We start from the raw sequence: 20,939 nt of genomic DNA, 5'->3' as shown, positions 1-20,939 counted from the left end.
AGACCACCACTGGAAAATGTGCAGTGGCGGGTTCGTCGCCTGGCACTGATGTACTCCACGCACTTTTCGGTTGGTACCGGAGGGATTTACAGTGGCGGTTTGTGGGTCTTCGGTGGCGGGTATTTTACCCGCCATTGGTGATCTCGGAGCAGCAGTGGCGGGTATTTCACCTGCCACCGGTGCCAAAATCTGCAGTGATGCAGAGTTGGTGGTGGGCGTGATCACCGCCACACCGCCACTAGAGGGGTTTTTTGGAGTAGTGTTAAGGGGTTCAGGAAAGGGCACTGAGACTGAGTAGTACCATCATGTATCGGGTGGTCTACCAGTGGCGGGTCTTTTTTACGGCCGCCATTGCTGGTTGTTAGGGTTTTCATGGCCATTACCAGTGGCGGTGACAAACACCGTCACCAGTGGCGGTGACTTGTTTCGGGACAATATTCACCGCCACTGGTGGTCAGGCAGCAGTGGTGGTGATTATCACCGCCACTGGTGGCCCTCATGGATGCCTCGAGAGGCCTCCAGTGGCGGTGTGTTTTTTGGTCCGTTTTAACCGCCACTGGAGGGGGATCATGGATGGGGTTTTCTGTAGTAGTGCTTACGGTCTTTTGGGGATGGAGGGAGTAGCTACATTCCTCATTCCATCCAAAAGATTCCTCTCTCTAGTCTTCTTTGGCAACAGTTGGGAGTTTCTAGGAGTGTAGAGCTGCTAGCTTCACTTCTTCCAGGTGAGTGATATCAATCCTCCAGAGTACGTTATGCATCCATTTATTTTCTCTATAGCTTATTTCTTTCTTTTTTCTTGCTAGTAAGACCGCGGAATTGATGGTCTATACGTACGTTGTATTTGCATATCATATTTGTTTGGTATTTGACGGTAGTCTTAGCTAGCTAGAGTAGTATTTCTTCATTTTGATAAGATGATTAATTATTCATACAGAACGACTGACCCCTGATTGACTCTTCAGGGGAGGGGCGGCTGGCCGGGGAATCAATGGTGAGTCGCCGGAAACTAGTACTTCGTAACGGCGATTTGGAGGAGGTGCGTAGATTATATCAAAACACATACGCATTACCATCTACAAGTTCATTAGCAATCAAATCAAAGATACTGTCCATATATAAGGCTGCATAGACCAACCAAGATGGAATAATTTAAACGTTAATATACTGTTGCAACCTTTAAAAATCTAAATGGTTGTTGATTTAAGCACTCGTAATCCCACAGAGAACCCATCAAACAACTCCCTTCTGTAGATGGGGTATCAAACCATCAGAAATTCTTTTTACTAAACATGGCATGTTGAAACAATAAGCAAAAAGACACCAGCAGATGGTTGCAGGTTTCATATGATATGGCTAGAATTATGCCAAACTTTGACCAAAAATTTCATTGGTAATATGAGATTATTGCGGCACAAAAGATATATTGTTAGATTCGTATTGAATTTTTTTTTAATGATATAACTTTTATATACATATACTAAATGTAATTTGAATAATTGTTGGTTAAACTGTGGCACGAACTTCAATCAATATAGCAGCCTTATAAACCTAAACGGAGTGAGTAAGAGACTTGCATTGGGAGAAACCCAAAACAACTATTTGAATTAATTGAAAAAATTTATGCCACTCCCAAAGTGCAAAATCACATGATCTACGTACAACACTCGTACGCATCCTGCAAACGCGTCGGCAGCGCATCGACACCCCCTTTTTCTTTTCCAGCCGGACTATTCCAATCTGTCCCACGACTTCGAGGGCATGTGTCTCCAAAAACAGGTATTGGTGGAATAGTGTGGTTTCTCTGTATGCCATAAGATGTTGTCATTTGTCGAAAATATATTCGCTGAAGAAAAGATCACCAAGGTAACGCTCTAATAGTAGTTCTTAATTAGTTCATTTTGGCATAAAATCCTAGTCTCTCTGACTGTTTGCTTAATTTTGACGACAAGACGATGTTGGTGGAGTGCGACATGAAGAAGATTAGGAACCAATTATGTGACTTCCTCATGGAAGAATTGGATGCCAGCAGTTCAGAACTCGTCACATCGAAGCTTGAAGAGTGTAGTCTCGCGTCCTCAATGAGCGAATAGGATGGCGCACCAACAGCCTGGCACGAGGCTCCGCGGAAGCGTTCTTTCCTATAAGGGGATCTCTATGTGGTGCCTTCTGTTGCAAATAAAATTGTACGTCGCGGCCCAGCTGGTGTGATGCTTCCGCGGCAGCATGCATTTCGTTGTTTTTTGTTTCCTGCATTTCAATTTCTGCCATGGTTGTTATGCGGCGGATCTTTTACTTTCACGAGAGCACGAACGTTGTGTGTGCCGTGCATGTAGAACTCGATTGCTCGCACGATTCGCCGTGGGATGGCACGGCCAGTCGGGATCGTGAGACGGGTTCTCTTGCTTATGAATAAATGAGAAACAACCCTCAAATGCAGCTAACAGTTCGCTGCGCCAAAACTCTCTTGTGTCCACTGTGAATCGCGCTGAGTTTTCTGGGTGAGTTCGCGAGTTGGAGCTAACGAGTGTTATCAGAGCCACGGTTTTCTGATGACAGTGCCTGCACGAAGAATGACCTTTGTAAGCTAGTGAACAAAATTACAATGGGACACATCATGTCACATCAACGATTCAATTCACCTCCTGTGGGATTAGCAATATATATCATCCAGGTATTGACTCTTTCGACTCTCCAAAACAAGGGTTACGCCCAAACAACCTGGCGCATTTCCAAGCCGAACCCTCTTGGCTAATCTTGCGCAGGATGGCCAAGGCATCCGGAGATGCCCGGCCCATCAAACACGATGGCGTTCTTGTGTTTCCGGATACACTAGCCGGATGTGTACGTGTGTGACTGGTATAAGACTAGATAAATTCAGCTGAAGCGTGTGCATTGTGAATGCCGTGTGAGACGGATGTCACCGTGTGAGATGGTGCTGCACGCGAGCTGAAGAGAAGCCAAAACTGTCTGCACATCCAAGTCACCAAGTCCTTGATTTAGTTATAACTTGCCGATTGATTTGGTCAGGTTTGCTTATTAGTGGCTGCATGCATTAGAGTTAGTGGTGTGTGTGGCATAAGCTAGTCGACCCGGGCAGTTTGTTGCTCCCCGTCTAGGTGCGTAATAGCTATTCCCCAATACAAATTAATTGTCGCAGGTTTGTCTAAATACGATGTTTGACACGAAAAAATATAAAACATATATTTCTTTGTCGCACCGAGGAAATAGAATAATTGCGGGCGTGGCAGTATACATTCGTATACAAATAAATAAATGACAGTAAAACATAGGGAAAAAATATTTATTAATTCTCTTTTGAATTAAAAAAGTAAAATTGCCCACATGATTACAAATCTTGCGCCATTGAGAATCATCTGACTTGAATCGGCAATTGCAGAGTTGCAATTTCCCGGGGACTCGCAAGTACAACCCGGTTAATTACATCTGCAGGATCAAGTCTGCAGAACACCTCCGATTAAGCTGCGATGATGGTCATCATGTGAAGTCAAGATGTTCTCCAGAAATGTATGGGCGGCAAGAGTAGTCATGTAATGTGCCAAAGCCTTGACGGTCTTTTAGTGTGGAATATCCGGCTTGATAGTGGCGGAATTCATACAAGTCTCAAAGTGGTGATGAGGAGGGAGTAGTCCCCTCTGGACCTTGGGTCCATGGAAGTATCTTGATCTATATCTCTCTCTCTCTCATGACCCTAAACCATAAAATCACATGAGTTGCCGAACATGGTTATGATCACAGTTGTTATTTGTATTGGTGTAATCTTTGTCATGGTTTGATGTTATGAATTGCTTATTCTCATATTTGTCTCTTGATATTATTAATAGATACACATGTTTACCTCTCCTTGTTACCTATGTTGCTTGGAATAATATGGTGATGTGTGTATTATGGAATCCGGCGGACGATTAGGTGGAAGTCTTGTACTTTGAATATCCTCTGTCTTTATAAAGCTTGTATTTATTGCTTATGCCACTAGGGGTAAAAAGAATTGAAACTCCTCCCTTACCAAGTGACTAGATGGTACCCTTTGTGTGAGGTTGTGAATTTTAAACATCATGTTTCTTAAGTGCGTAATGTTGTGAATTTTACCAAGTTCGATCTCTTATCATGGAATATTGGTAGAATTTTAAACTAGGCGGACGGTTAGGTGGAAGTCCGTTGCCAAGTGCTTATGCCACTAGGGGTAAAAAGCTTGTCTAATACTCATACACCTTGAATGTTAGAGAGTAGTGTAAAAGCACTCTACCTACGAAACATGATGCCCATGTTAGTTTTATTCAAAGTTAAAATCATTTCTAAGAAGTGCTAAGTATAACTGTCTTCTATGCTATTTTAGTGCCACCAAAATTATTAGAGAGTAGACAAGTGAACCCATGAACCCCGGGACCTCTTTAATCATTGTTATCAATCACTTTTAAATTTATTTAGTATTTATTACCTTGCTGTCCAGATTTTACAATGATCCAAAGACCCAAATTAAAAATCCTTTCTAATTTATTACTTGTTTATTAGCTTCCCTATTACTTTAGTTATTGAGTGTATACTTTAGTTTAATTTCAGTTTTTAGTTTACTTTTATTATTTATTTTGTGTCATATCATTGTGACTGACAACCACTTTGATATCTTGCTGGGGACACGAGATAGTTCGGTGACTGGACCTAGGAGGGCGAAGTGATTTCTTCACACATCTCCCCAAGAATTCGATAATAAACCCTGAGTCACCTTTGTGGGAAAATACTGCTACTAGCTGCACACTCTGCGCTTGGAGTCGCAGCTATCAACGGCCCGCTCGGCAGCCCCAACAGATCTTGCCGTCTACATCCGGAAGGCGCTACCGGGTGCCGCGGTCGATCGAGGTCATACATTAACCAAGCGACAGATCATGAGAAAATGACTAATTTACCCCTCCAAAGTGGGGGCCAGTATTCCCTTCGATCTCTTATCATGGAATATTGGTAGAATTTGTCTTCTATTAAAGATACTCTCAAAAGCACAGATCTCGATCCTCTTCTCGGTGCATTGATCGGATTAAACTAACTCCTGCGAAACAAAATAAAAGTATGAAAATAAAAGTGTTATTCCCTTATCACAAATAAGTATATTTTTAGGTTTTGTCTTAAAGCCCAATATATTGAAGTTTGTCGATTATATTGAAAAAAATAGCAACATTCATGACACTTAAATTAATATCATTTAGATCTGTTTTGAAACTTAATTTCATAATACAACCATTTGATGTCTCTCGTGTTACTCGTGTTGCTACTTTTCTCAATAAAGTTGCCATTTTAAAATGTTTATCACTCGTTGAGGTCTGTTACACCCGAGCGACTGTATACTACATTCGTAGGTGCACGTGCGATGCACACGCGCGTAGAACAACTTGTCACACCTTTCTAGCTACCGCACGTGCTCCACGCATTGCTCGTGAAACAGCCCCGCAAGGTGTACTAGGAGGTGTTAATTGCATGCAGCTTTACTTGAGGATAACTACGAGCTAATAATCTTGCATCCGTACAATTTGGTTCGTTACTTACAGTCCGGTAGCAATACCAGTATGAGTTGGTTTAAAATTTGAGTCCTGAGTCCGTCCACGAATAAGTGTATTTCTAGATTTTGTTCGAAGTCAAAGATATTAAAAGTTTGACAGATTTTATTGAAAAACGTATCAACATTTATGGCACTAAATTTATTATCATTAGATCCGTTTTCAAATGCAGTTTCATAATATACCAATTTGATGTAATATATGCATGTTTCTTCTCTTTTCAATAAAGTTGGTCAAATCTAAAAAAAATCAACTGTTAATGGGTATTCATATGGGTATACTGTTAGAGCTGATATTTTTGGGCAAAATAACCATATTAATGATTTTTGGGTATCTATTCGAAATATAAGTATGCCATGCATTGAAGACGTTCTCATTTTTTTTTTTTTTTTTTGGATTGGACGTAAGCGCGAAGTCCCGTACGTACGTGTCGTCCCATGCCATGCAGCTAGCTAGACGCGTCCGCATCGATCGACAGCCTGCCGGCCGAGAAACCGGACGAGAAGCCTAAGCCGGCCAGGTGAGCTAGCAACCCCCAGGAGGCTTCGCTAGCTTTTCTACGGGCATGCTATGGAGCCGAAGTGAACCAGCGTTGCTAGAGAGAGCAACCGGATCGGATCGATGGAGAGCAACTCCCACGAGGCTTCCACCAAGCTACCTGACCGGAAAGCGTCCGGCGTCCCTGGATAGATCGATCCAGATCGAGCAACTCCCACGAGGCTTCCCTATGCTCGCTACCAGGTAGCTAGCTGATTGTAAAGCGTCCGGCGAGCCCTAGATGGCGTGTTATTTTATGTATGATTCTATGCTCAAGTATTTTCTGACGCCCTGCAGTCTACAAATAAAATAAGCATACGCATATAAGTATGGACTGGGCACGCGCTACACGTACGTATTAAATGTCCGACGACATTCCCATGTCCCTTAGTTAATTTCTTCCGCGCCCGACGAGATCTAGGTCGTCTGATACTACTTATAGAGCTAGCTAGCTAGCCTAGATTCCTGCCCTGCCTCTCCTCGTTCCGTCCAAAAAATCACTCGAGCTAGCTCCTCTTTGGCAACAGTTTGAGCAAACAGCACACGTCTTCTGGCCAGGTGAGATCAGTTAATCCATATGCATTTTTCTCTACTATAGCTTCTTCTTTAATTTTTCTTGCACACGATACCAGCGCGGACTCTATATGTTAATGCATGGTCCAGCTAGAAGTAGTTTGGAGTAGTACAAGGGTATCCGCAAAGGCTCTTAGACGTCGACTACTATTTGCTGATGCGGAGGAAAAGAGAAATACGAGAGACAAGAGAACTGACTTTTTCGTAAAAAGTCAGACTCTTAAGACAAGAATCGACAAATGTAGTCAGCTAAGAGTCTACCTAGTTACCATTGTACATCACCGCATTTAATGCTAACATGTCATTTATAGCACACATCCTATTGTATGTATTATTTTCTCGTCGACCCTAAACTCCACTATTGCTGATGCCTTTTCTTATGTACAATGGTTGATAAACCTGTCTTTTTTTATGTGTTACATGTCATTTAGACAAGACAACGCAACATATTATACAATAAGTCATCTCTTAGTGACATATATTACAATTAATGTTTGAATGAATAAAATTAATGAAATAAATGTTAAGAAAAGGTGAAATCTACTACAATGAGAAAATTGACTTATCTTTGCCTTATCATTCTTGTGAAGAGATCATCTCTTAATTAAGAGAATGTCCATCTCTTTCTTCGTTCCTCTCTCTTCCATGTCAGCAATTATCCTACGTGGCATTGTTAAGAAAAGGTCGACGTCAGCCCATTGTACATGCCCTAACTATCCGTGCATATACTAAATATGCGTACGCATTTCTTTTCATTTTGTAAGATGCTTATATTACTTATATATTCGCATTGAAAATTGACCGGTCGGATATGATTGACTCTAAAGGGACCCAGGGAATTAATGATGGATCACTGGAAGGCCCAGAAACCACTTCATGGGCACGATTTGGAGAAGGTAATTAATGTATATCAACATCTATAAGCCTTTCCATGAAGAAGGGCTTTTTAGTTTTATTCTAAGTCAAAATTAACCCGGAACCAAGAAGGTACGTATGTCAAAATTCGAAACTTCAATCCTTTCGTTAGATTTGACTTACGACAAAACTAAACTAGCCTCCTGTATATGGAACGGAGAGTACGTGTGTATCCATATACATACTAGACTACTCTTCGGTTTGTAAGATGGTGGTTAATTAATAGTCACATTGGAGGTTGACCCTAATTGACTCAAGGTTGACTCAATCTTCAGGGGGGCGGGAAATTAATGGCGGATCGCAAGAAACTACTTGCCGACGGCGAATGGAAGGAGGTTGATTATATCAACACCTATGGTGTGTTTATGGTCTACCTATCCATGGCCATCAAGGGCTCAGGTTTCCTGGTGCTTACTTGGACTACCGTCGTACTTCTGGGTGGCTTCGTCTCTAAACTGAGCAAGAAGGACTTTTGGTCTTTGGCATTCATCGCCCTTTCCCAGACAGGGGGGTTAGTATTGTATATTTCCAACATTGAATTCATATCTTTATATACAGTACTGTCTAGATCTTATACTGCTCCGTATATGTATGTTTCTTAATTATTATTTTGATTAGTTAGCTCAGTCGATGTTGTTTACATATCCCAGGTTAGATATATAGGGTTTTGTTAAATAAGAATTTAACCAAGAATTATTTTATCAACTCCGTATACGTATGTTCCTTAATTATTATTTTGATTAGCTAGCTGTGTCTATGTTTTATCGGAGGTTTATTATGTACATAGCTTCCTAGCAAGTAAAATGGTGATCAATTGATTATGTTAGATATCTCATGTTAGATATAGTATAAGGTTTCGGTAAAACAAAACTTGACCAAGAAATACTTTACTAAAACGATGTTGTTTACATATCCCAGGTTAGATATATAGGGTTTTGTTAAATAAGACTTTAACCAAGAATTATTTTATCAACTCCGTATACGTATGTTCCTTAATTATTATTTTGATTAGCTAGCTGGGTCTATGTTTTATCGGAGGTTTATCATGTGCATAGCTTCCTAGCAAGTAAAATGGTGGTCAATTGATTATGTTAGCTATAGTATAAGGTTTCGGTAAAACAAAATTTGACCAAGAAATACTTTACTAAAAAAAATATTCTAGTATTTTATGAAACTTCGATACCCACCGTTTTAGAACTTTAATAAAAATTGTATCCGAACATAAATTTCTCTAGCACAAGTTACACAACTTAATTACTCAGTTCTCAAAATAAAAAGGAAAATGACATCTATATTTATATTGGATTTTAGGATAAAGCAAGTTTACATGAGCTATTTTTGTGTTGGCCTCAGATAGCAGTCAAACTGAACTATTTCACCGAAAAAAATCATCAAAATCTTGAACCTTCACTTTAATAATATGTTGTTTATATGTCATGATGTTTGTATTACCGGATTCATTTTCAGACTTACATATAACAGTGATTTCATATCTTGTAAGTCATGTAGTATGAATTAATAGAGTATTTTTGGTCAAAACCTAGCTTTTTTAACAAAGGTTTATAAATCCTTGTACTCCTATTATGGAACGTAGGAAATATCATTTATTTATATATAGGAATACCTATCTACTCCCCGTTCCATAAAAATTGATGCGTCTTTGAACTAAAACTAGTTCAAAACCACGGTAATCTTTATGGAATAGAGGAACTATTAAGGAGCTAGTCGGCGGACGACCGCCCACGCGCGTTTGGGCGGTCGATTCCGACCAGGAGCTGTCCGAACTGGCAAATCTGCCGCGTGACGCTCCGTTTCATTCCTATTTCCCCTTTTTGTCTGTCTTTCTTGTCCCGCGCTCTCTCTCGTCCGACGCCCGGCCTCTACCGCGCTCAGCCTCGTACCAGACTGGCAGCCCAATGACTAACAGGCCTAGTCGGGCCTTTCCTCTCTTTTTCCTTTTTTTCTTTCTTTTGTACTACAGAAATGTTCTGCTGTTGGGATTTAGTTTTTTTTTCCCTTTTTGGGAGACTGGTTTTCAAGGATTACACGGGTGGCACCACTTTCAATCGAAAATGCTACACGCTTTCAAATCATATCGGTGAGGTTTTCAAAGTCCTATAACAAACTTTTTATGTCCTTCATGACAGATATTAAAATTTTAAAGGCTAAAGTTTTTTACAAACTTTTAAAATCTAGACATAGAAATTTCAATTTTTAGTTCTATGAGAAGCTCGTGAGCCCAGAGAACTATTAAATAAATAGATGAACTTTAAAAATTTCTAGACAAACTTTTAAATTTTCTATACAGATCTTTTAACATTTTCGAACGGACTTTTAAGTTTTTCTAGGTGAACTTTCAAAAACTTCTAAACTAACTTTCAAAACTTTATGAGAGAATCATTTCAAATTTTCCCAAAGAACTTTTAGAAAATAGACAAACTTTCAAAATCTCTAGAGAAACTTTTAAATTTTATAGACGAACCTTTTAACATTTTGGAACGGACTTTGTTTTTCTAGATGAACCTTCAAAATTCTCTAAAAGAACTTCTAAAACTTTCGACAAAGAGTTCAAAACTCCAGTGCAAAATTCCGGACAAAAATTTGGATGAGCATTTATTTTTGCGCAAAAGATGAAGCCGTGATCGACCGGCCAATTAATTTAGCAACAGGTATGGCTTATGGTAGGACAAATGTCACTTTCAACATGCAGCAGGGCGTCTCAGCAAAAGAAAAATAGACATGCAGCAGGGCTGTCGCTTTCAATGTGCATGCCATTGCTTCTTTTTTCAATCCGTGGAGCAGCTGTCGCTCCCAACGTCCGGCGCGCTGTGGTCCACCCATGTGCGGGTTTGAAAAGCAAGGAATTGAGGCCACAGGTACGGAGCAAGTAATTCGACACGAGGAAGGCGAATTGAAATTGGGAGGCGAGTTGAAATTGGTGTGGGGGTGAGGGGGGGTTTCGAAATTAAAGACTTCACCTATCTTTAAGTGATCTATTAAGTAAAGCATCGCCTCCCCCCCTCCCCCCGTCTCCGTCCTTGTGAGGCCATCTCTAGCGGGGCGACCCATTTTTTGCTTGGATCGTGGCGAACGGTCGTTTTTGCAGTGAGTTTGTCCGCGCCTGCCACCTTTTTCCTCCACTGGCCCGCATGTCCATGAGTAATAAAGCAAACCAAATAAGTGGCCTTGCTGGGGCAGTGGCAGACCCAAAAGTGGATTGGGGAATCCGTTTGGCCAAACGGATACAAAATGGATCTCCCCGCTGGAGTTGCCCTGAGAAAGCGAGCGAAACTGCATGCGCGGTCGGAAATTGTCCGCACCGCGCGGACGAGCGTGGAAGAGTTTTTTGGTATTTATTATCGGAAAAAACTAAATACCATTAGGAACGCCTTTGTGCCTGAGATCTCAGACGACGAGATACCCTCAGTCGCGTGCGGGGCCAAACCTCTTGCCGCACTGGCCGATCTATTAATTAATTCAAACATGCACGTGCAAGCGTTCTGTCGTTATAATTGCTCCCATACTTACGCAACCCAAGAGAATGTACAGCAGGTGATGAGAGAGTGTACTACCAGCTGTTCCTCCCTCCCTTTCGGTTCGTCGTCACATAGATGGACAGATAGGTATAGGGTGCATGGAAGAAGTGATGGCTTAGCTAGCTTGAAACTTCTTACGAATGCAATTCAATTGTGACGCGCGTGCATATATTTCCGTTAATCAATCTAACTGGAAATTAATGAAATGTCCAACAGGATCTTCGATGTTAGTACGAATGAAAAACTAAGATATATGAAGAAAGCAGGCACTGGCTTGGTTATGGGCGTTTGTTCGTGCGTGGTTGGCGGACGTGCTCGGAATTCAATGCCACGCTTTTGGTTGGCAGCTGTTCTGGTGGCAGTTCAAGGGGTGTTGTTTGGCGTAATGTTGCTCCCTCTGGCGCTTGTCTACTTGGCTGGGATACTCATATCCGGACTGCTTTCACTGTGGCGTCTGATACAGCAGGATTTCCAGGACATGTCCAGTAACGATAGAGAAGCAAACCTGGTGCCGTCGCTGAATACCTTGTACTGCATTGCCCTGGTACAATGTTTCATCTTCTGCTTTAGGTGGATACTGCGTTGCTCCAGGAAGACATTGGCTAAGCGAGTCGCCACTGATGATCGTGACGACTCGGAAATCCAACTAGTTTACAAGTACATGAGTGAAACAAAGAGGGGGTGCGAGAAGGACCCAACATTTGTGCAAGGAAGGAACCTCATCACACATGCAGTGGACATGATCGGTTCCGACTCACCTGCTGACTGCATTCAGGGGGTGCAGACCTTGTACACGGCCATATGCATCGCAGAGAAGAACCACAAGGCGGAGGAAGAAGATGGTGGCAAGGAGAGTGAGGACTACCGCGAGCAACGGGACATTGCCAGAGGGCAACATATGCTGCTGAAACATCTGGTTGTGTCTGCATCCTCCTCCGAACAAGTACTCCAGAAACTGCTGGAGACTCTGAATCCAAGAGGTGCACATGACCGTGAGACGAGGAACCAGGCAGCCAAGATCGTGGAGCGCCTTGCATGCAGCATCAGTTTGGAGCAGTTCCCCATGGGGATCCAACACATATCTTCCCTCATCGGGACGCTAGAAGAATACAGTATAGCCGAGCCATACGTCCGAGACTGTCTATACGATGAATTTGAGAAACACTGGATACTAGAGCTTGGTCCTTCAGCAGCCAGCAAACCTGTGAAGAAGGACTACAAGGAGCTCTTGCTGTGTGGCCTGCGTATCCTCCGGAGGCTTGCAGCTGACGGGAACAACTGTAGAGTTATGAGCGACACCCCAGGTCTTCTCACCAAGATCATGGCGCCTGTTGCCTCAGACCTCCTCCACAACACCACCCTTCGGCATGGTGTAGTATGGTCCGACATAGTAGATGGATCAATGCAAGTGATGGCCCAGTTGTTATTCACGGCCGATGATCTGGGAGAAATCAGTATCAAGCTACGGGATGAAATCTCCAGCTGCAAACAAGCAATCAGCACTCTCTGGATGATCCTCAACTGTAATGCATGCAAAGAAGAGCTCAAGGGACGCGCCATTCACATTCTCACACGACTGTGCATGGATACCAAAAAACAAAGCAGCAGAAGAGATGATGTAACCCAAAAACAAAGCAGCAACAGCAGCAGATATGGTTTTGTGAGAATGCTGGTGAGTATCTTCACTCACGCTGGCAAGTATAGCAGCTCCATGAGAGCATATGCAGGAGAAGGACTGTCTCTGCTCTCTTCCCGTGGTGAAGTTGTTCATATTCAGGAGGTTCGTGGTCTCGTTCAAGTACTTGTCCGACCTGACGAAAACAAGACATGCAGACAACACGCGGCTGAAATCCTCGAGCATCTATGTACTCATTGCACCAAGGATGATGGCCGATACCATGCAAAGCTAAAGAAAACAATGACCGATGCCATGCCCATGGTAATTAATCCTTGTCAGATCGATATACTTAGTATAGCTACGTATTACTACTAATGAACCTTCGCATTTGTTTTATTCTTTGTACTTAAACTATAACCTCTTCCAGACTGTACCAATTAATATTAATTTGCTAAATTCATTGCAGGTGACTGAACAAATAAATTCTTGTTTACCCACATCTCATCCACCAAACAACCACGAGCAAAACGTACCCAGAGCCGTCCTGCTGCAACCAGTTAGACCAGCAACGACCTTGCTATCATCCTTGTTTTCCCTTTATGGCACAATCTATGACACGTTCGTCACCGACTTGGGTCTTCATTGGCTCGAGGTTGCCCACCAAAACAAGCTCAAGGAGATGGTAGTAAAAACAACACTAAGCCATAACCACCCCACGGTCCAAAACCTGGTACTCTTCAAGGTTATCAGTAAGCTGCTCATATCATTGATGAGGCACAGCGGCACCTTCAGGTTTGTCCAAAAAGAGGGCATTAACAGCTTCATAGTGGAACTCTCCGCTGCTTCCACCAAGATGAGGGATCTTGACTACTCCATGGTTTTCCGCTGCGCCACCAGCAACTCTGAATTCACATCGAAGCTTGAAGGTTGTACTCTCGCGTCCCTCGTGAAAGAATTGGCTGACATGGCTGCGCTGCATTCTCCTGCATCAACTCTGTTCTCCTCCCCAAAGAAGTCATCGGAAAAGGGCAGATGGAAGGCCAAAAGGAAACCAGTGAAGCCAAAACTACATTCAAGAAAACTGCCAGCCAAGGACAAGAGTTGGGCACCAAAACGGAAATACAACCCTGTAGAGCCGTTCCTAACAGAAGATGAGATCAAGAATATAAGTTGGCCTTGCCAGAAACTACATTCTTACTGTCTGCGAGTGTTCCGGAGTCAGCCAGGTATAAACTTGTCCATCAAGCACCACCATTTCAATCTTAGTGATGGTGATCTTCAGATCATGGTGCCTTGGTCGGACTTGTGGAATTTATACAGCTTCAAGGAGCTCAATGCCTCCCTCATGAGATGCTGGACATTGTAAGTATTGAGAATCTTTGTGACGATGGTTCGAACTACTTGCCGCTAAATGCAATATCTAATTGACACATCATTTCCTTTCACTAGGCACCTCTTCAGAAAATGCGAGGATGAAGGAATTCCAATTGGCTTCATGGACCCAGATTTGATGTCTGGTCAATCAATTGAGGCTGATCAGAAGATCAAGAATTATGTGGTCAATGCACTGGTGGCTCACTGGGAAAAAGATATCATACTTGTTGCACACTACAGTGTTGAGTACAGTCATTGGATCACAATCGCCCTTTCTCCGTTTCGTAGCAGAGTTACTTACTTTGATTGCATAAAGGGTCAAGATTGGAAGAAACTCACCGAGTTCATTGATGAGTAAGTTACTCCACACAATTCAATTTGTTCTGAAGTTTGTTCGATTATTGCTAAATTCCGTTCACACTTTCTAACTCCGGTCAATCCCGTGAAAAAACATGTAGGGCATGGTCACTCGCTCGTGATGAGAAAGGACTAAAATCCAAAAACTGTAAATTGTCCCACTCCTTTGATTATATCTGTTCCGGAGAACAGGTCTTGGTGGAATGTGGTTACTATGCATGCCATAAGATGTTGTCATTCGTCGAATGTAATTTGCCTTGGAAAAACCTTGGCCAGGTGAGGCTCTAATATTAGTTCTTAATTATTTTAATTCATTTTGTCATAAAATCCTAGTCTCTAAAGTGTCTACTTTTGTCGATAAGATGTCGGGGAACTGTGACATGAAGGAGATTAGAAACCAATTGTGTGACTTCTTCATGGATGAATTGGATGCCATGCATGCGCCACGTTCTTTTGGATCAACTCCTGACTTCTCCCCAAATAAGTCGGAAAGGGGAAATGGAAAATTTAGTAGCAACTATGCTAAGTTCAAGAACAGTTTCGCGGAGGACAAGAATGACGCACCACCAGCACTGGATAAAGAAACAGAGGATGACTCGTACAGAATCCCAGAAGAGGATATAGCCTTCTCTACAGAGCACCTAGGTTTCGATCATAGTGACAAAGGTATTGACATCACGGTGTTTCGGTCGGACTTGTGTAATTTAAACAACCTCAAGGTGCTCGACGCCTCTCTTATGAGATGCTGGACAGTGTAAGTATTAAGAACCTTTGTCATGATTCCAACTACTTACCGCTAAATGCAACATCTAATTAACACATTTATTTCCTTTCACCAGGCACCTCATCGAAAAATGCCGCAAAGAACAAATTGAAATTGGCTTCTTGGACCCACATGTGATGTCTTATCAAACAATTGAGGGCGGTTCTAAGGAAAATCAATCAGAAGAGACTGAACGGGCTAAAGTACGAGTCTTGCGTTATCTGGCCGATGCGCTGGTTGTTCAACAGGACAAACGGTTCATAATTTTTGCACACAACGACTACTATCATTGGATCACAATCGCGATTATTCCGTCCTCGAGCGAGGTTTATTACCTTGATTCCAAGAAAAAGGTACGCAACTGGGAGAAAATGCAGAAGTTCATCGACCAGTAAGTTACTCTGTACAATTCAAATTCTTCATAAAGTTTGTTCGATTGCTAAATTCTTCCCTTCAATCTTTCTAACTCCGCATAACTCTATGAAAAATCACATAGGGCATGGGCCCTCGATCATGCTGATGGCCCTAAATTGTCCCACCACTTCGGCTTCGATTGTGACCAACAAACGGAAACGGACACTGTGAAATGTGGTTACTATGCATGCCATAACATGTTGTTAATCGCCGAATGGACTTTGGCCAACAAGGAGGGGTTTCCCGTCGTAAGGCTCCAATATTAGTTCTTAGTTATTTTAATTAAAAAATTTAATTAAATCCTAGTATTTGAACTGTCTATTTTTGGTGATTAGAAATTGGGGGCATGCGACGCCGAGATGGTTAGTAGCCAATTAAAGAAGTTCCTAGACATGAAAATCAAAGCGGAGAAAAACAAACCGGCATCGCAAGCCAATTCTGCACCTCCAATGGAAAAGGAACAAGCATCGCAATCCAGTTCTGAACCTCCAAAGAAAAGCCTGAAAATTAAAAAGAAACAAGAATAGCAAGACAATTCTGCACCTCCAATTATTCAGGGTAGAGTTGGATTTGGTTCACGTTGCAGATTTCTTATCAGTGTGTTTGTATTTTTGCTAATAACTAGCACGGGGCATGCTTTATAGTGTGTTGTAATGAAATTGTTTGAAAATTATAACTGAAAATAGCTTTATCAAATGCTTTATGCTGTCAGCAATAGATATTTATATTATAACTGAAAATAGCATGGTTTATATTTGTTTCCTTTGGCAAAGCGGCCGAAGCCATTGCCAACGATTAGTCCATTGATATATAATTCATGTGCAAATAAAACTGGTACTACTGTTTTTGTATTGGAAGATACTCATGATTACACTACTAATTTTTCCGCCTAGGGCCACGGGGAAAAATCGTTGCTATAAGCCCATTTTTGTTGTGATAGTCAGCACTCGCAACAAAACGCGAGTGTTGGGAGGCGTAGGTAAAGGTTGCGAGGAGATAGGTTATCTCAACTCTTTTTTGTCGGGCGATGCAAGAACGTACGCCCTTTCGCAACCAAGGTGGCGTTGAAATAGTGTGTAGAAGCAACCATCATTGGCCTTGCATAAGGGTTTTGTGCCGTTGCTATAACGGCAACTGCAACAACGTATGCTGGTTGCAAACATGGTTATTGGCAAGAAAATATATTTCATCGCGATAGGATAGGGCAACCAAAACGGTGAGACCTAGCTATAGGCGAGGAGGATCTTGCAAGGAAATATATATTTCTTTGCGATAGCATAGGGCAACCAAAGACGTCAAGTCGCTATAGGGTCATGGGATATCCCAACAAAAGATGTGACATCGCTGTAGGCTCAAGGATATCGCAATGAAATATATGACGTTGCTATTGGCTCAAGGTTATCACAACGGAATATATAACGTTGTCACAATCACATGCAGCATCAGCTAATGATCGTGGCAATAGTTACATCACACCGAATTAGAAACGTTGCTTTTCTGGTTATTGCAACCGTGGCAGTAACATCACACCGAATTAGAAACGTTGTTTTGTGGTTATTGCAATAATATTTTCTATGGTTATTAAATTGGTATAATGCAACAGAATTTTAGAACAACAAAAATTGATGCAACACATATATTATTAACAATCCGCCATTCACTCTTACAATCCCATCCAAATAGGGATCACAGCCATAACGAAACATGATATACTAGAATCTCCCAATTATACCGAAAAGGGGACACCAAGGTGTCAAATCATATATACAGCAAAAAAAATACAGAAAAACTAGTTAATCATAAATAAAAGCAAAGGCTTCATGGGTCTTCCTCTTCCATCTCTATCTCGATAGTCAATGAGCATTTCCTCGGCCTGTGCAGATAACAAACACTGCGAGATCAGATTACAAAGAGTCTGCAAAATAGTTTTCAATTAACAGAACAAATTGATAATTCAAACTGACAATTAGATACTGCAGCAGCCAAATATCAATTCTCCATACAGTAAAATTAAAAGGAGACATGTAAGGCATGAAGATGTTCTCAATATTCATGCACTATGCTACAGTTGCTGAAAGCAATAGGGTTAGATCAATATTCATAGGCAAGCTGGACAAAATAAGTTCAGTCTATCGGTGGTAGCCGAAGATCAATTGTCCATACAGTACAACTAAAAAGGACACATGTTAAGGCATCAAGATGATTCTCAATATACATGCACTATGCTACAGTTGCTGAAAGCAGTGGGGTTAAATCAATATTCACAGGCAAGCTGGGCCAAATAAGTTTACTCTATGATAAGTAGGAGTTTCCCTTCCCAATATCTTAAAATTTTGATCTCAAGGCACGTTTGGACGAGTAACTCTTTAGGAGCTTCAGTATTTAGTTTAAATCTGATCTAAATAATAACACTGTACACTATTCAGCTATAAGATGTACATGCATCACCTACTTTTGCTGTAGTTCACCAGAGCAATGATTGAAGAAAAGTGATCCACAAAATGACAGATTTACAGGACTCAAACAATATTCACTGCATTGTAACTCCAAACAAATTAGTCTAGTATCATAGCACAAGAGGCCAGTGCATACCTATACAGCAACGCATAAATGTTTCCCAGACAAGCAAATGCAGTCAGGAAATGGGTTCTCATAAAAGGGTTCCTCTGTCCTTGAACGTGCTCTGTACTTGCTCCTTGGCAAGGAAGAATATCTCTTTCTTGGAGCACCTTGGCTGAAAAAGGAGATGCGATCTCAGTACAATGCACAATCTGAGGCACATAAGAAACATGTGATACTGTCGTATATTTAACAAATCAAATTATTGTATTTATACATTTCAGTAACAAGTAAAGACAGTTTGGGGCCTTCCTTGAGTGAGTTCCACCAATTCTCTGTAGAAAATAATTCTGAGGTGATCAGGTGAAAAGTAAAATTTAGTATGGCAATGTTCATTGTTTTCAAAGAATTAGCAGCAGGGGCATTAGTTTAAGAATAATAGGGTTGAATATTTGAAATGCTGTATTTTTCCCTTATGTTAAATGGTGCCTTAAGTTTAAGTTAGAAGACAAAAGGAAGCTGAACCAACATTCAAGGTAACTAAGCTGTAAACTAAGCCCATTTTTACTTCCCATCTTGCTTCTTTGTGAATTTATATCAGAGTAAGCCCATTGTCTCCATCTCAAGTTCAGAAAACTAAGCTGTAACATAGCCATATCCAAAATCCAAACACATGGTTGCATGTAGAGGTAAACTAGCAAAATTTTACTTCTGTTCTTATTATACTATAAATAAAATAACCTCAAATGCCAAGCATAATACATTGCAGTTTCTAGATGCTGAATCAAGCAATTACAAATTACCTAGCAACCAAATAGTACTACAATGCCAGGTTAGGTGTTAATATACAAATGAAAATACCCAAATAAGACATGGTACAGATAATTATAGCTTCTATCAAAGATGAACAACGATGGATGCACAAACTCCAGTAACTGTCATCTGAGGCATCAAAAGTTAATTAACGAAATAAAGATTCAGACTCCATTGTTCTGCTCCGATGACAGAGATCAAATCTAGGAGAAAGAAGTAAATCATTGAAGGATTCATCCAAGAAAAACTTACCAGATAGAAAAAAAAAAACCAGAATCCCAGTCTTTGTAGAGGAACCGCACTGCAAGCACGAAATGTTTGCAGACACATCCCAATCAAGAGCCTGCATCGCTACAGATCCATTCCACATCTCCTGGAGATAAATTTGAAAAGATATAAGAAAAAAAAGCAAAAAAGGGGAATAGGAAGAGGGGGTCGAGGTCGTCGGCCCGTGCACCATGCGGCGGAACTGCGCAGTGTCCGTGCTGATATAGGTCGCTGGTAGTAATCAGCCGGCAACCTAGATGTCTTGCGTGTAGTGCCGCTCCGTCGAGTAGGTCCTCGCCTGCCTCCGCTCGCGCTCGCGTAGTGTCTCGCCGGCAGGACCCGGATGGAGCGGCGCGACAGTGGCTCGCCCCGGACAAGCTGCAGGATGTCCTCGCCTGCCTCACTACTACGAAACAACACCGGCCTTATCGCGCTCGCCGCCACGGAGCTCGCCGGACGGAGGTCCCGGCCTTTCCTCCGCCGCCGCGCGCTGGCCACGGGAGTGGATGAGGCAGAAGGAGGCCATACCCATGCGGCGAAGGAATCTTCGGGCTTCGCGTCCGCCTGAACGACCCTTGTCACGATATTCATGGACGCTGAGCAGAGGAGAAGGACGCAGGGTGTTGCAAGATTGGAGAAGAAGAAAGCTAGAAGGCTGGCGCGAGCTCAGTGGGCCGCCAAAGAGAAGATTCAGCCTAATTTGTAACAGCTTAGCTGAATACCTTTCCCTTTCTCCTCCAAGGACTTTAGATCCAAGGATTCTTGCATCTCGGCGTGACGCTGAGGACTCTGTATCGAGAGCCTTCTTTTGGGACCATGGTTCCGCTGCACCACCCCCCATCCGCCGTTCCTTTTGAATCCCGGACAAACCTCTGACACCTTGCGATATGTGCTGCATCAATTAGCACTGGTGCTTAGCGCTCTGTTTAGCAAACCGCGATGGGCGGGTACAGAATAATTTTTGAATTCCTGGCCTCTCACTGCTGACACACGCTGCTAGCCCACTTGTTCTTTTATCACCTTTTATCCCCCCTTGCGTATGGCTATTATCTTTTATTGACGAAAACAGTATGGCTATTATGATCGGTAAAAACTCAACCTATTTTGCAAGAAACTGTACTCCCTCCGTCACGTCACATATTAAGTGACTCAACTTTCAACTTTGTTTAAATATGGACGTATCTACTATCTATATACTATCAGTAAAAACTCAACCTATTTTGCAAGAAATTGTACTCTCTCCGTCCCATATTAAGTGAGTCAACTTTGTCTAAATATGGATGTATTTATATACTTCCTCCTTTCAGAATTACTTCTCGAAATATTACATGTATCTAGACGCTTTTTAAACATAAATACATCCATATTTAGGCAAATTTGAGACAAGTAATATTGGACGGAAGGAGTACTAAAATATGTCTAGACACGTGCAATGTTATGTCAGTTATTTCCGGACCGTGGAAGTAAAAAATACCATCGATGTCGGTCTAACAAAATTACAGCGTCAAAAATGAGTCAGCCTCGCTGGCCGCGCGGTCTATTATTCTATTCCCCCTAGCAAAAGCAGATTCCATGCTGCCCGGAGAATAATGGTACAAGCCGCATCTTGTACCATGGTTAACCCTAATGCTGGATGATTAGCGCCG

General features: G+C 41.9%; 2 protein-coding genes across 4 annotated transcripts; one reads left to right on the top strand and one right to left on the bottom strand.

Annotated features, from left to right (window-relative positions):
• Nucleotides 1–11,344: 11,344 nt before the first annotated feature.
• LOC106866345 lies at nucleotides 11,345–16,350 on the top strand. 2 transcript variants are annotated; one of them, XM_014900401.2, is made up of 8 exons: nucleotides 11,345–13,067; nucleotides 13,213–14,108; nucleotides 14,196–14,474; nucleotides 14,579–14,753; nucleotides 14,840–15,231; nucleotides 15,317–15,631; nucleotides 15,737–15,902; nucleotides 15,990–16,350. In XM_014900401.2, exons 1-8 carry the CDS (start codon nucleotides 11,382–11,384, stop codon nucleotides 16,179–16,181), a joined length of 4,101 nt encoding a protein of 1,366 aa, XP_014755887.2. In that variant the 5' UTR covers nucleotides 11,345–11,381; the 3' UTR covers nucleotides 16,182–16,350. The 2 variants fall into 2 exon arrangements, with proteins under 2 accessions (XP_014755887.2, XP_024316284.1); XM_024460516.1 differs by lacking the exon at nucleotides 15,990–16,350 and having other exon boundaries at nucleotides 15,317–15,593; nucleotides 15,737–15,896.
• A 909-nt stretch (nucleotides 16,351–17,259) lies between these two features.
• On the bottom strand, nucleotides 17,260–20,155 carry LOC106866445. 2 transcript variants are annotated; one of them, XR_002964439.1, is made up of 5 exons: nucleotides 19,484–20,155; nucleotides 19,279–19,399; nucleotides 18,491–18,548; nucleotides 18,247–18,388; nucleotides 17,260–17,527 (listed from the first exon to the last, which is right to left on the bottom strand). XR_002964439.1 is itself a non-coding variant. In XM_014900672.2 (4 exons), the coding sequence occupies exons 1-4, from the start codon at nucleotides 19,484–19,486 to the stop codon at nucleotides 17,473–17,475; spliced, it is 321 nt and encodes a 106-aa protein (XP_014756158.1). In that variant the 5' UTR covers nucleotides 19,487–20,135; the 3' UTR covers nucleotides 17,260–17,472. The 2 variants fall into 2 exon arrangements, 1 of the variants encoding a protein (XP_014756158.1); XM_014900672.2 differs by lacking the exon at nucleotides 18,491–18,548 and having other exon boundaries at nucleotides 19,484–20,135.
• Nucleotides 20,156–20,939: the final 784 nt, after the last annotated feature.

The sequence above is a fragment of the Brachypodium distachyon genome, chromosome 3 (genome assembly GCF_000005505.3).
Source record: "Brachypodium distachyon strain Bd21 chromosome 3, Brachypodium_distachyon_v3.0, whole genome shotgun sequence".
In the NCBI taxonomy this organism is placed as follows: Eukaryota; Viridiplantae; Streptophyta; class Magnoliopsida; order Poales; family Poaceae; genus Brachypodium; species Brachypodium distachyon.
Note: the sequence above shows the minus strand (reverse complement) of the source record. Positions and strands in the feature narration are given on the sequence as shown.

Coding starts and splice junctions, on each gene's coding strand:
- LOC106866345 (XM_014900401.2), top strand. CDS start 11,382: ATGAAGAAAGCAGGCACTGGCTTGGTTATGGGCGTTTGTTCGTGCGTG. Junction 14,475..14,578: donor CTCACCGAGTTCATTGATGA/GTAAGTTACTCC, acceptor AAAAACATGTAG/GGCATGGTCACTCGCTCGTG. Junction 14,754..14,839: donor CTTGGAAAAACCTTGGCCAG/GTGAGGCTCTAA, acceptor TTTGTCGATAAG/ATGTCGGGGAACTGTGACAT.
- LOC106866445 (XM_014900672.2), bottom strand. Junction 18,389..19,278: donor GGTTTTTTTTTTTCTATCTG/GTAAGTTTTTCT, acceptor CTCCTTTTTCAG/CCAAGGTGCTCCAAGAAAGA. Junction 17,528..18,246: donor ATTTATGCGTTGCTGTATAG/GTATGCACTGGC, acceptor TTATCTGCACAG/GCCGAGGAAATGCTCATTGA.